This window comes from Zosterops lateralis (assembly GCF_965231275.1).
Source record: "Zosterops lateralis genome assembly, chromosome: 15".
Lineage (NCBI taxonomy): Eukaryota > Metazoa > Chordata > Aves > Passeriformes > Zosteropidae > Zosterops > Zosterops lateralis.
The window spans coordinates 9,142,202-9,154,592 of NC_139775.1; the positions used below are offsets into that span (position 1 = coordinate 9,142,202).

A 12,391-nucleotide genomic window follows, 5' to 3' on the forward strand; every position below is an offset into this window, starting at 1 on the left:
AAGCACCAGTTATCAAACAAAATGTGTCTCAGACTTTTCTGTCTCGGAGCTAGTAACTGGTTTTGCTCCCGACAGATTGTATACACACACCAATTCTACTGCTAGGGCAACTGGGTAAGTGTGAACAGAGACTCGCATTTCCTGTGCAGCTCTCCAGTAATGTCCAATCCACTCAAAACTTACTTTGGCTGAGTATGTAACATTTACTTCACCCATTCACACAAACTAGCTACAGCAACATGTGCCATTATTTGACCTTAGCCCCCTCAACTTCTGATACACTTATGCCTTTCTACATAAACGACTACAGTAATAATTATGTCACTCACAGCAACTCTTACAAGTCACATCAAACAGATTTTTGCAGGCTTTACTAATAATTTAATCTCTTTCCTGATGAAGATGTTCCCATTTAAGTAGACACTACATACTGCATGAAAATTTCCATTAGATGCCATCTATGTTTAAAATCTAACAAGCGTTTAATCCATCTACATAGAAGGTAGAGGGTTGGCATTTTTTCCTTTAGTGGAAGGTAGGATGACATTTTGAGCTAGTTTTAAGGCTTAACTTGATGCAAAAGGCTCCTGTGGCCACACTTCTGGAACTAGTTTGGTTCTTTGTGATTTCGGCTGAGATTCTAAACAGCATGCATGGGTCTTCCCTCAATGGCAAGAGGAAATCTACTTTTGGCTGTACAGGTCTGTTCACAACAGCAAGCAGTCCTAAACATGTCCAAGAACTTCCTTCCAGTCAACAATGTAAAAGTTCTTTGAATGGACTTTGTGCTGCATTGAGCAGAGCTGATAAGGATATCATGAAACTAAATAGTGTTAAATATTTGTTAATGTGTAACTGCAGATGATTCCCAGTTTCTGTTTAGTATTAGCCTTCCTGATTTAGAAGGCAAATTGATTGCATGAAACAATGACTGGATACATTTTCAAAATGAAAATAGTTACAATACTTACAACAGGTATCACTGCTCCACAGCGAGTACTGTCTCTCCCATTGTTTGGACTCATCATCTCAGTAACCTTCTCATGCCTTAGTGCTTCTTTGTGGTTAACATCCTCCTTAACGATGGACCAGCTCCTATATTTCATTTTTAAAACATAAACTATTCATACTAGTAAACTAGATGGAATTCCACATAACTTTTGAGTGAAGTTGCGCTCTAGCTAGCATCTTATGCAACAATCATCAAGTACTGATATTAGATTTAAGATTAATTACTTTGTAATATACAAGGAATGCAAAGGCCTGCTCAATTTACTCTAGTAATTATTATTGCAACACTTGAATAAAAAATTTTGGTTTTCGCAGACGAAGTAAGTGAATTACATATACAAGTTTTGGCTTAATTTATAGCTGTTACTAATCATTCCACTTATTAAACACCATATTTCATCATTCACTTTATAAGCAAAACTATGTGGAATCAGAAAAGGCATCTCTCTCTGTTCAGAACCACTAAATAAAAAAAAAAAAAATCTTGCAAATGAAAACTGATCTACAGGTTTTAAGGAAGGAGCTTGTTCAGTTTGTTTGTTTTTTTTAATCAGACCATTGTAACACCACAGTGGTGTCACATTGCAGTTCCATTAAAAGGAGGAAACAAATTGCATGCTACTCCTAAAAACTGCAGATAGTAAAGGAGAAATCACATTGCAGACCTTCAAGTTTAGTGTTCTTCTGAATTTGTTAAAAGATAGATCATTTGGAAAACATTTAAAAATGAAAACATTCATAGAAAATAAATTAGTCCAGTAATTTTACAAGAAAGCACTGAAAGATGTTTCAAGAGTTCACAAGGAAGTACAGCCACAGTGTTCTTAGCAAATATTTTCCTTAATTCCATCTCTAGTATTCAATGAGGTGTGGCATAGAACAATTGTGCATTGAAATTTTAAGACCTACCAGTATTTGCTAATGGTGGCATCAAACTCTTAGTGTTAGTTCAAAAACAGAAGAACTCACGAGGAACTTCTCCACACAATTTTATCATTAGCACAATTTTAGGTATCACTAGCATTAATATAAATCTTTTTCCACACATTGTTAAAAGTTCTATAAAGCCTTGGATTACTTGTTAATCAACAGGGTTTCTTTTGGTCATGTCCCCTCCCTCAAATGCTTCAGCATTAGGAAAATGATTTCCAACCTCACTGGACTAAAAATGCCTCTTGCAAGAGTCATCATATTACATCATTTGTAATACAAAGAATGTATTTGTATGCCAACATCGCTGGTGTTGTCTACTTATAAACCCTCAGATTCCGGGTTATTTCAAAATAACAATACAACTTTACAAGAAACACTGTAAATTGTGTATTTACACTATAAACAACTTCTACTACATTTGCAGCTTTGCGTCAACAGTTTAATATAGACATTTTAAAAGCACCCTTACAAACAAAAGTATTGCACTGGCATTATAAAAATTCACAGTAAAGTTAACTTCCAAACCTTGGTAAAAAACAGTGCAAGAGCTTTTCATTGTGCAAGAGCTTTTTATCCCAACCTTCCAGGTTATTAAAAATAATAATAATTAAAACAAAACAAACTTAACTATATGACAAGCTGCAGTGATTTTTTGATGAATCAGGTTCAATTCTTTTTTAGCTCTCACTCCTTGAAGAGGTTTTGTGGGATCTTTTTTCACCATTTCAAAGCATATCCAGTCCAACACTGAAATAGGTGCATTTGGCAGAGATATGGCTCCACGTGTCCATTTTATGGTGAGTCCACAATGCTTGCAGAGATCATTCCATAATGAGAGAATCCTATTGTTTTGGGTAGGGAATCTCTTTCCATAATTTGCAGCATTTCCCCCACTTTTTGGGGCAGTAATGTCAAAAGTCGTGTCTTCAACAGATCCTGAAAATAACACATGAAGAAAAGGTTACTGCAAAATAGTCTTAGAACAAATACCCATAGAACTCTAAACTGTTCCTTAAGGTCAGTCTTAAAAGTATTTTTCCTCATGTTTAACAGCCAGTTGGGAAAGATCCATCAAGTCACCAGCCCATCTCCAATAGTGGCCAAGTGTGATGTCCCAATAAAGGCATAAGAATATGGCACACAAGTAATATCTCTTCAGGATATCATCTCACCTGCCACTGACTGCCCCAGGTCCTCCTGACACAAACATATTGGCTTTACATCTCTTCTGCTTTGTCCTTTGGATTTTTCAATCAGTGAATTTTTATCTGTCCCATGTCAAGTAATCCCACACTTCACTTCCATAGCACGTGACAGTGTGTTTGTTCCTGCTTTGCCTTGGGAGCCATGCACTTCATACCTTTCCATAGTGACTCTAGAGACTTCTAGAACACTTTATACTCTGCATCTCTTCTCAGGCTTGAGGAGATGCTAATCTACTTGCTATTCCTTTAATAGAAGCATTCCACATCACGAGAATTTGTACCTTTCTCTACTATATAATTTTTAAGATGGGAAATCAGAACAACATGTAGTGTTCCTTTCATAACTTCAAAAATTATTGCTCAAGAAGGTTTCCAAATGGCCAACAAAGTGAGGGTGGGTTGTGGGTTTTTTGTTTGTTTTGTGGTTGTTTTTGTTCAGTGGGTTGGATTTTTTTGGTTTGTTGAGGGAGAGAGTTTTTTGTATGTGGTGTTTTTGGTTTTTGTTTCTGAATGAGTATGCATGTGGTGGTGTTTTTTTCCCCTCCTTGTCCAGACAATATCTGCCCAAACACGTTTAACCCGTTTGGTTAAGTTCATAAATATCTCCTGATGGGGAGAGGATTTGGTCTATCAGCAGGGAATGATCTGATTCAGACAGTTGTTTACGAGAAGTTCTAAGGTACTTTAGATGAACTTACTTCAAAAGGGAACTGTAAATTATCCTTCAAGGTGAAACCATTTGTTATCCTTTGCTTCACCTTGCAAGTAAAATCAGAGAGTTTATGTTCCAATATGTAACATAACTGCTGTACACCCCCTGCTTTGGTTCCTTCTGAATTAACATTACCGAAGTTTGTTTACTGTAGCAACAGAAGCTGCCATTTACTTGAGATCTCTTGTAATAAATCACTCTCCATATATTCATATCTCTATAGGACCTATCTATCCAATTACAATCAGGAATAAGACCTGAAATATTTCAAAATAATGGATAACTTTCACTATTAGGAGTTCATTACAACAGAATATATATCCATGTACATATATTGCATCTACAGAGATACCAGAATATCTGCTGAGCTCAGTACCTGCAACTGCCATGATATTTAGATAGAATGGTTCTGCACAGTCATTTATAAATGCAAAACTTTCCCTGCAAATATGGACCTGCCAATTTTAGACCCCTTTCAGAAAAAAAAAAGAGGTCTGAAAATAGAATGACTCATTTTCAACAGCCTGTTTTCTAATTGCAGGTGTAGTTAATAATAAACTAAAGAGCAGTAACAATCTGAAAGTTGTATTGCTCCTGTTCTTTCCTACCTCCTACAAGGTTTTTATTAAGCAACAATTATCTATACTCAATCTCCCTCTTATTAAAACTTCCTCTCAAGAAAAGTTTCACTGCTTTCGTGAAAGAAGACGATTTCCACGTGAACTTTTCTGTGAATCAACAGTGTCTTCAGAATTTAGTTTCAAGGAGAAGCAGGAAAAGCTGATGGTGTACATAGTGAATCAGAACAATGAGATCTTTAGAATCCTTGAACAGTTCAAACAATACAAAACTGTGTTTACAGTCCCTTCGACAGAGGATTTTACATAATGAAGTGAAGGTTTGACTTTTCCCCACATATATTTTCAAGGCATTAGCATGTTTTCTTCCTAAATGAACACGCCATATAAATGAACACACTACGGATATTTTGAAAAGCTTAATGTTCTTCAACCATGCTTCGAAACTGGACCTAGACACTTCCTCTACACATCGGATATTGTCGTATCTTTTCTAGATTACTGAGGTTCAAGACAAGCAATTAAACTCATTATTGCATTTATGAGTTTCAACCTCTTACCTACAGCTCTGCCCGCAAGTTAAATTCAAATCAGCATTTCACCTTTCTTGTTCTCTCATGAAGCAATATTTCATGGGGCTAATGAGGGGCTTCCCCTCCCAAGGGCTCATGTGGGGTTAATGGCCATTTCTGGCAGCGTTTGGTCGCTGTGAGGACCAGCTCAGAACACCACGGCTCGTGTGCTTCTCTCTGGCAGCAGCTCCGCATGTCAGCTCCACCACACTCCCCTGGCCTCACTCCTGCTCGCCTTTTCCATTCTTAGACGGCTACAGGAAGTGTCTTCCCTGCCTAATTCCATTTGTGCAACCTTTCCCACCTTTTTTTTTTTTTTTTTTTTTAACCACTTGAGCTGAGAAAGACACCCCACTACTTTAATTTTGAGAAGCGTCAGCTGCAAGCAGGTGGTTTAACGCGGCAAGCGTTACACCGAACCTCGGGCAAGAGAGCTGTCCCAGGCTCTAGCCCAAGGCCAGGCTCACAGCCGCGCTCCCCCGCCGGGCTCTGTCTCACCTGCCGGGCTCGGCGTGGCGGCCGCGGCGTTCCCCGGCGCGCTGCAGCTCCATGTCTGCGGGGCGGGCGGGGGCCAGCGCGGCGCCCAGGCGGAGGCTGAAGCCGTGCACCAGCCGCCGCAGCAGCGTGTCCCCGCGGCCCTTGGGCGCCGACAGCCCCACGTCGTCCCGCAGCTCCTCGGGCGGCACCTCCAGGTTGCCCGCGTACCAGAAGACCCACCAGACGAGGCTGAGGAAGATGCCGATGCCGCCCGCGTAGATGAGCAGGTCGGAGAAGAACACGTCGGCGAAGACGCCGGCCAGCAGCACCGCCAGCCCCAGCGCGTCGAAGGCCAGCGCCAGCCAGAAGGCGGCCACGCAGCGGCCCAGCCCGCCCGGGGCCGCCATCGGGAGCGGCGCCACCGCCGCCTCGGGCCGCGCGCACCTGACGGGAGGCGGCGGCGGGGCCCCCTGAGGGTGGGGCCCCCTGAGGGCGTGGCCCTCCAGCCGCGGGCAGGTGCGGGACACGCCCCCCGCACACCTGAGGGCCCGCCCAGGCCCGTCCCACACACACTTTAGGGCACGTCCGAGCCCGCCCCTCACACAGACCTGAGGGCTCGCCCAGGGCCGCCCCCCGCTCACACCTGAGGGCACGTCCGGGCCCGTCCCACACACACCTGAGGGCTCGCCCCCCGCACACACCTGAGGGCACGTCCGGGCCGCGCCTTTGACCTCAGAGCAGGGAAGGCGGGCACAGGCCGCCCCCACCGGCCCCGCCGAGCCCCCAGAGCCGCGGCGGGGCTCCGAGGCTGATCTGAGCCACCCACGGCACCCGGGAGCCGAGGCCTCTCCGGAGCAGTGTCTCGGGTTTAATCCGCTCTTTCTCACCCGAGATTCCAAGGCTGGTGGTTCGTGTGGGCTCCGAGGGAGTGATTTTCCCTCTTGACCTCTGAAGAATTTAGGGTCTGCTCTCTGACTCTGTCTCTGTGTTCTGTGCTGAGCTCGGTGCGAGAATGAAGGGAGTCTCAAGGTCTTGGTTTTCTTGGTTTCTCCCGTTGTTTATTAGTTCTTATCTTACAATTCTCAGTGTCCAGCCAAGATGTTCACAGCAGCCTGGACACGAGGTGACTCCCCCTGTGATGGGAGGTCGCTACCTCTTATACAGATAACTACATGCCCATTGTTTACAATTCTGTGCCAATGTCTATCACCTGCACTAACAGGGTCATTTCTACTTCGACCCAATCCACTGAAACTACCTTGTGCCCATGTCACTGCAGAAGATGGATGCCAAAGGAGAAGAAGAACCCAGGGCACCGCCCTAAAATCACCATCTTGTCCCTTTGCATCTACATTCTAAAAATCCAAAACTACAAAATCTTCTACACAGCAATAACTACACTACTATCTGTCACACATTGGTGGCTTGCAATTCTTCTCTCTGTTGGATGTTTTTCACATGGACCAAAATCAAAGACTGTGTCTTCCTGGGCTCTGTGCCAGGCAAACCCCCCTGCACAGACCCCAGACCCTCTTTTTCGGGTCCCAGGCCTCTCTACCGAGGTCTATGACCTTCCAGGGCGCTCAGAGGGATGTCCTGGACTCCAACACAGTGCTTGCTCCCATTCCCGTGCCCAGGGGAGCCCTGTTCCATCTGAGGTACTGCCACCTCAGGCACCCTAGAAAGTGCCTTTTTAACTCACAAATACCCTAGCTACAAACAGCTAAAAATTACAATCAGGCTGCTAATTCAATATCAACCTGTCTTAATCATCTTTTTTAAAACTGTAGCAGTTTTTCCACCTTTAAAAGCACATGTAGATTGCTGCTCTTAACATGCACGCTTCTTGCTTCAGAAAGACAGCGTTTATTTAAATATGTCTAAGCTTTTTTTTCCCCTGGGATAGACTCCTCTCTGCCCTTTGACACTTGAAAAATTCGAGTGTTTTTGGTTTGGGCCAGGAAAAGATAAAAGATGATGGAGTCATTAAGACAATGGATTTATTTGTACCAGCTTGTAAATTAGAAGGAAACCAATGAATGATTACAGGTCTTGGTGAAAAAAAGCTCTTGCGATCAGATTTCCTAAGAAGGTATTTTACTTCATCAATAAATGTTTACTGAAAATAGACTACAGAAGGGTGATACAAAATGTATAAAAGTGTTAAAACAGTAAATGTTCACTCTGACTGCAGCACGTGCCCCTTTTTGGGCGCCCGCTTCAGTGGCTTTGAAGACCTCTTGGCTGACTGCAGTGACTTGCCAGCATTCACTGTTGCAAAAGACTTTGCTTCAGGTTTTTTTGGAGTCTTTTTAATGTCTTTTGTTGCTTCCTTTGGCTTGCTGACCTGCTTGGCTTTTTTCTCTTTTGATGGTGTCTGCAAGTTTGCAGACTCTTCTGTAACCTCAGGTTTTGATTTTGGAGTATCCACCACTAGAGAGGGTTTCTTTCTCTTTCTTTGGGGTGGTTTGGTTTTCTTGCCCAAATTGTCACCTTTTTCTGGACTTTGTCCCATTTTCTGTATTAACACAAACAAAAAAAAATTACCATTCCACCCAAGAAACATATTTCCTATGTTTTTCAGGAAGAAGGATCAGTGAAAATCATTACAAATGTCAAATACTTTAAATTGATCTGTGCCCTTTTAGTGTGATAACACATACTGCTCCCTAAGGAGCAATGAACAATTTAAACAAACAGGTCAAAAACTTAAGTTTTAACTGAAATGAAAGTTTCTCAATATTATTCAACAATTACCTTCTGGTCAGCTGAGCCTGTTGTTTGTATAGGCACCAGTTGTGGAATTTCTTCATCATCACAATCACCTGGTTCTTGGACACCTTCCACTTTTTCTTTTATCACAGGCTCCTGGGTACCAGCAGCAGCTTTACTTTCTGCTGTCACAGTGGCTTGACTTGACTTCTGTTTTTTAGCTGTCTTCTTCATTGACTTCTGTTTTTTAGCTGTCTTCTTCACTTTCTTGGGTTTTGCCTTCTAGAATGAATCAGAAGTGTATCACAGATAAATTCCCACTCCATTTCTTAATGTATAATAATTGTTTTAATGTGGTTAAAAATTAGATGGTGTAGCAAGATTAGAGACTCTTATTCAATAGACCGGGACTATTCAACCATATGTAAAATATGAAAAAATGCATTACATGCAGGAGTTTATAATAAATAGCTCACAATTACAGTAATGTCAGTATTACAATCTCTAAGTTGAATATCCACAGTCCAAAATAATTTCAGACAAATGAATATCAGCAGGACTCAGTACAAAGGAATAGCCAATTACTATTTTTTAACAAGTTTGACCTCCCCCTATATACACACGAATATATGAGCTTAAGAATTATTCAGATGCCACTATTAACCAACAAAAAACAGATGCATAATCTGAATCCACATATATGTTAATAAGTGTACTTTCAGAAGGCAAATATGGATAAACAATACAAGCAAAGCTCTAAGAATGAATCTCAGGTACCCTGAGTTTAGGTCTAGAAACACCTTATTTATTTCCAGTTTGCTTTAAAACCTGTAAGGGAGTTTCCTGAACTTCATGATTATTACTGAGGATTTGAAGCACTGAGGCAGGAGGGTCTGACCAGTTTTAGCCATAAAAGCCTGGGATCAGTTGCCAATGCATTTAAACCCAACATGACAATGCATAGAAGGAAGACAAAGAGCTAGAACTAAATGTACCAATTTAATTTATGCAAAGTTTGAAGAAATTTTTGGTTACCTTTACTTCATTTTTCTTGAGAGATGGCTCTTTGTCAAGCTCATCCAGGTTGGAGATATTTGCAGTAAATATTGGAAGTGCAACCGATTTAAGCGTTTTGAGGTGAAGAATTTTTACATTTTTCCATTTCTGCAAAGACAAAACCAGTCTATGATGTAAAAATAATGCTGAAGTATGAACCTATTTGTCTGTAATGCAGTCAATCAACAGTACCTTTGGCAGCTTCTCACCAATCACTTTTGCTGCTGCAATGATATTCTCAAGTATCTCATCCACTTTCATCCCAGTGTGACCTATGTGTGTTGTACTGAAAGAAGAACCAAATAATAATTATATATGGCCAAATAAACTGATTTCAAGTTACTTATTTAGTTTAGGCATATCCAGAAATGTAAAAAACCCACTTATCTGCAATTATCATAAAGGAGGGATGGCTACTGCAGAAATCTTTTGTGATAACAGATAAAAGGGATTCACCTGTATTCATCTTTCCATATTTGGATATGCAACCTCTGCCTTAAATTAAAAAGCATTACTACCAATTCAGATCCCTTCAGATACACAATATATGAAAAAAATTATTAGAATATTTTGGAAATAAAAAATATCATTAAATTAGATTAAACCTAAGATTGTACATGCATCTTTGACAGTGACAGGTGCCTAGAAATTCCTTAGGTAAAAGGAAAAAGAGACAAACCCCCTCAACTTCACAGTAAAACTTAAGTAGAACTACTGATTTAACTATACAGGTAAAGGCTCAAAATGCCCCCCATTTGGAATGGTGACCCTTAACATCTTTTATTCATATATTAAAGGAATACAAATAATTCACTTAGAATTCCTACAGTTCAGATAGAACCATCCTTCAAGTGATGTATTAATCTATTTGTACTTACTAACAGCACCCTTTGTTGTTAACTGGGAGTACAGTCCCTTGGATATGTTTTTCTAGTTCCTTGGCAAGATCTTTGGCTTTCAGGTTTACAGATAAAGGTGCCCTAAAACAGAAAGGGAGAAGGGTAAAATAAAAAAGGAAATAATTAGAAAACCCAAAAGAAAACCAATTCCTCCATTACTAAGAAGACTTTGATCTTAAGAAAAGATAGCGCAAGAATGGATTTCCAAAGTTTAAAGACCTACTTTTTCTTTTCATAGAAGTGTTTTCCTAGATGTGAGGGCAAAAGCCTTCTAATCCGGTCATCAGAGAGAAAGAGATCAAAGCTGTTCAGGAGGCGCCGCTTTGCTTCAAACATTTTATACTCCTTTTTGAGGGTTTTGTAAGAGATGACCTGCAACATAAGCACCAGTTTAGTCCCTGCTGCTGAAAATGCAACCTGAAATGCTTCTCAGAACTGTCCATCACAGTGCATTCTTTTAAAATGCTGAAGATAATCAAAAAGTATCCATTTCCTACTGTTTTAAAGAATCAAACAATAAGGATCTCTTGCATAGTTACTGCACATCACCAAACAGAACTTGAGTACATGAATAACATCTAAATCAAGGTTAAATGTAACAAGTTGTTTTATAGTTCTATTGCTGGTGGCATAAACAATCCAATCCAGCTGCAAAGGGCTCAAGTATTCAAAGGCTGTGAGTTTTCCCAGCTTGGTTACTCAAACTAGATATCGAACATTTATCTAGAAATTGTATCTGATTACTAAAAATCCTGTTTCAAACTGAAGAAATTATTCTGAGTAAACTTTGCATTTTAGAAACACCACAGTTCAAAAAAATCAGAAAAATCTTACTAGAGAATGTGAATGAGAATTAGAATACTAAACAGCAGAAAAGAACAACTACTTGTATTCTTTTTTGGTGGTATAAAAGGAAAGAAAGTACTGTATTGTATTACAGCATCAAGGACCTCCCTTACCCGGCTAATAGTTCTGACCCCACTCCGGAGTAGAAGTTTCTTGTACAGATTTTCAGTCTGCTCTGCTGATAAATTTGGTTCATCCTTTGTGAACAGGCAAACCTCAGCAGTTTCTGGTCGAGGGCCGTGGGGCAGTGGTCTACAATGAGAATATGAGATGCATAAAGAATGGCTAATAAAAGAAAGAAGTTTTCCTCAAAACTAGGGCTACACTGAGAGATCAGTACCCTTTAGCAACAGAGAGAAGTGCCTGTATTTACACTCTAAATGTTAACTACTAAATATTCCCAGTGGAACCTGCACTTGGTGAGCAAACAGGACTGTAAAAGTGAAGCCATGGAACACCATGGCTGCAGGCAGATACAAGGGGGAATCCTCTATGCTGCCAGCAGCCTTTACCACTGTGTCCCGGGAGGAGGACCCTCCATGCTCCTCCCTTCAGCCCACGGCTGCATCCAGCCATTAGACAAAACTTTATAACACTGCGACCCTGATACATGGATGTAAACTCTGTCTATATAGAGCAGCTACAGTTTAAAAGGAGACTTCGAATTCATATTCAGCTTTGGTTATCAAAAGAAAGAAGTCTTACTAATGATTTGGTGGTGATGGGTCAAGACAGGGAAGGTGATCTATTTTCTCAAGCTGAAGGACTGAAAGGCACATACCCTGTAACTGACAACCGACAGAATCAGTATGCTCCGTGCAAAGGGCTGGCACAGCCCAGCTTCGAGCTGTACCCAAAGGAGGGTAAAGCTGCCTTCTGGCCCGGCACGGACGCTCCCAGGACAAGGCCGCAGCAGCCAAACCCCTTAAGCTCAGAATGGGCCAAGTGCTCTTTTCCAAGCCCAAGGACACGAGCAACCCCAGTAACCACGCGGCCGCATATCGGTGTCTTACATTCTGATGACTTTTGCCTCCTGCGGGACCTTCCACACCGTCACCAGGAGATGGACGCTCTCGCCCTCGTTGAGGAGCAGCGCGTCTCCCTTGTTTTTCTTTCTGGTAAAAGCCACGAGAGCCTCCACCGCCTTCTTCACCTGCAACGGCACCACAGCGGCAGAGCCGCAGGTCAAACCCGGCCTGGCCGCGTTCCAGGAGTGCCTGGTTGAGTCCCCGCAGCCCCCGGCAGCGCTCCGGTTGTTCCCGGCCGGCTCCCCGCGATACCTGTGCACGGTCCAGGCGCTCCTTCCCGCTCGCCATGGTCCCGCCGGCGCCACGTGCGCGCTGCGCCTGCGTGAGCGCCGCCTTCCGGGGCACGGCGGGGCACGTCCGGG

At 42.0% G+C, this 12,391-nt stretch overlaps 2 protein-coding genes across 3 annotated transcripts; both read right to left on the reverse strand.

The window, feature by feature from the left end:
• Positions 1-333: 333 nt before the first annotated feature.
• LOC310915513 (transmembrane protein 238-like) lies at positions 334-5,895 on the reverse strand (the record flags this gene model as incomplete). The annotated part of the gene is made up of 2 exons (XM_083872447.1): positions 334-2,880; positions 5,510-5,895. 2 exons carry the CDS (start codon positions 5,893-5,895, stop codon positions 2,871-2,873), a joined length of 396 nt encoding a protein of 131 aa, XP_083728573.1. The 3' UTR covers positions 334-2,870.
• Positions 5,896-7,097: 1,202 nt separating this feature from the next.
• On the reverse strand, positions 7,098-12,350 carry RSL1D1 (ribosomal L1 domain containing 1). Of its 2 annotated transcripts, XM_083872940.1 has the most exons (10): positions 12,282-12,350; positions 12,015-12,154; positions 11,115-11,253; positions 10,379-10,527; positions 10,135-10,236; positions 9,449-9,542; positions 9,236-9,364; positions 8,434-8,482; positions 8,246-8,403; positions 7,098-8,006 (listed from the first exon to the last, which is right to left on the reverse strand). In XM_083872940.1, exons 1-10 carry the CDS (start codon positions 12,315-12,317, stop codon positions 7,668-7,670), a joined length of 1,335 nt encoding a protein of 444 aa, XP_083729066.1. In that variant the 5' UTR covers positions 12,318-12,350; the 3' UTR covers positions 7,098-7,667. The 2 variants fall into 2 exon arrangements, with proteins under 2 accessions (XP_083729066.1, XP_083729065.1); XM_083872939.1 differs by having other exon boundaries at positions 8,246-8,482.
• Between the last annotated feature and the right edge of the window lie 41 nt (positions 12,351-12,391).

Coding starts and splice junctions, on each gene's coding strand:
- RSL1D1 (XM_083872939.1), bottom strand. CDS start 12,317: ATGGCGAGCGGGAAGGAGCGCCTGGACCGTGCACAG. Junction 10,528..11,114: donor GGGTCAGAACTATTAGCCGG/GTAAGGGAGGTC, acceptor CTTATGTTGCAG/GTCATCTCTTACAAAACCCT. Junction 9,543..10,134: donor AACAACAAAGGGTGCTGTTA/GTAAGTACAAAT, acceptor TTCTTCTTTCAG/TACAACACACATAGGTCACA.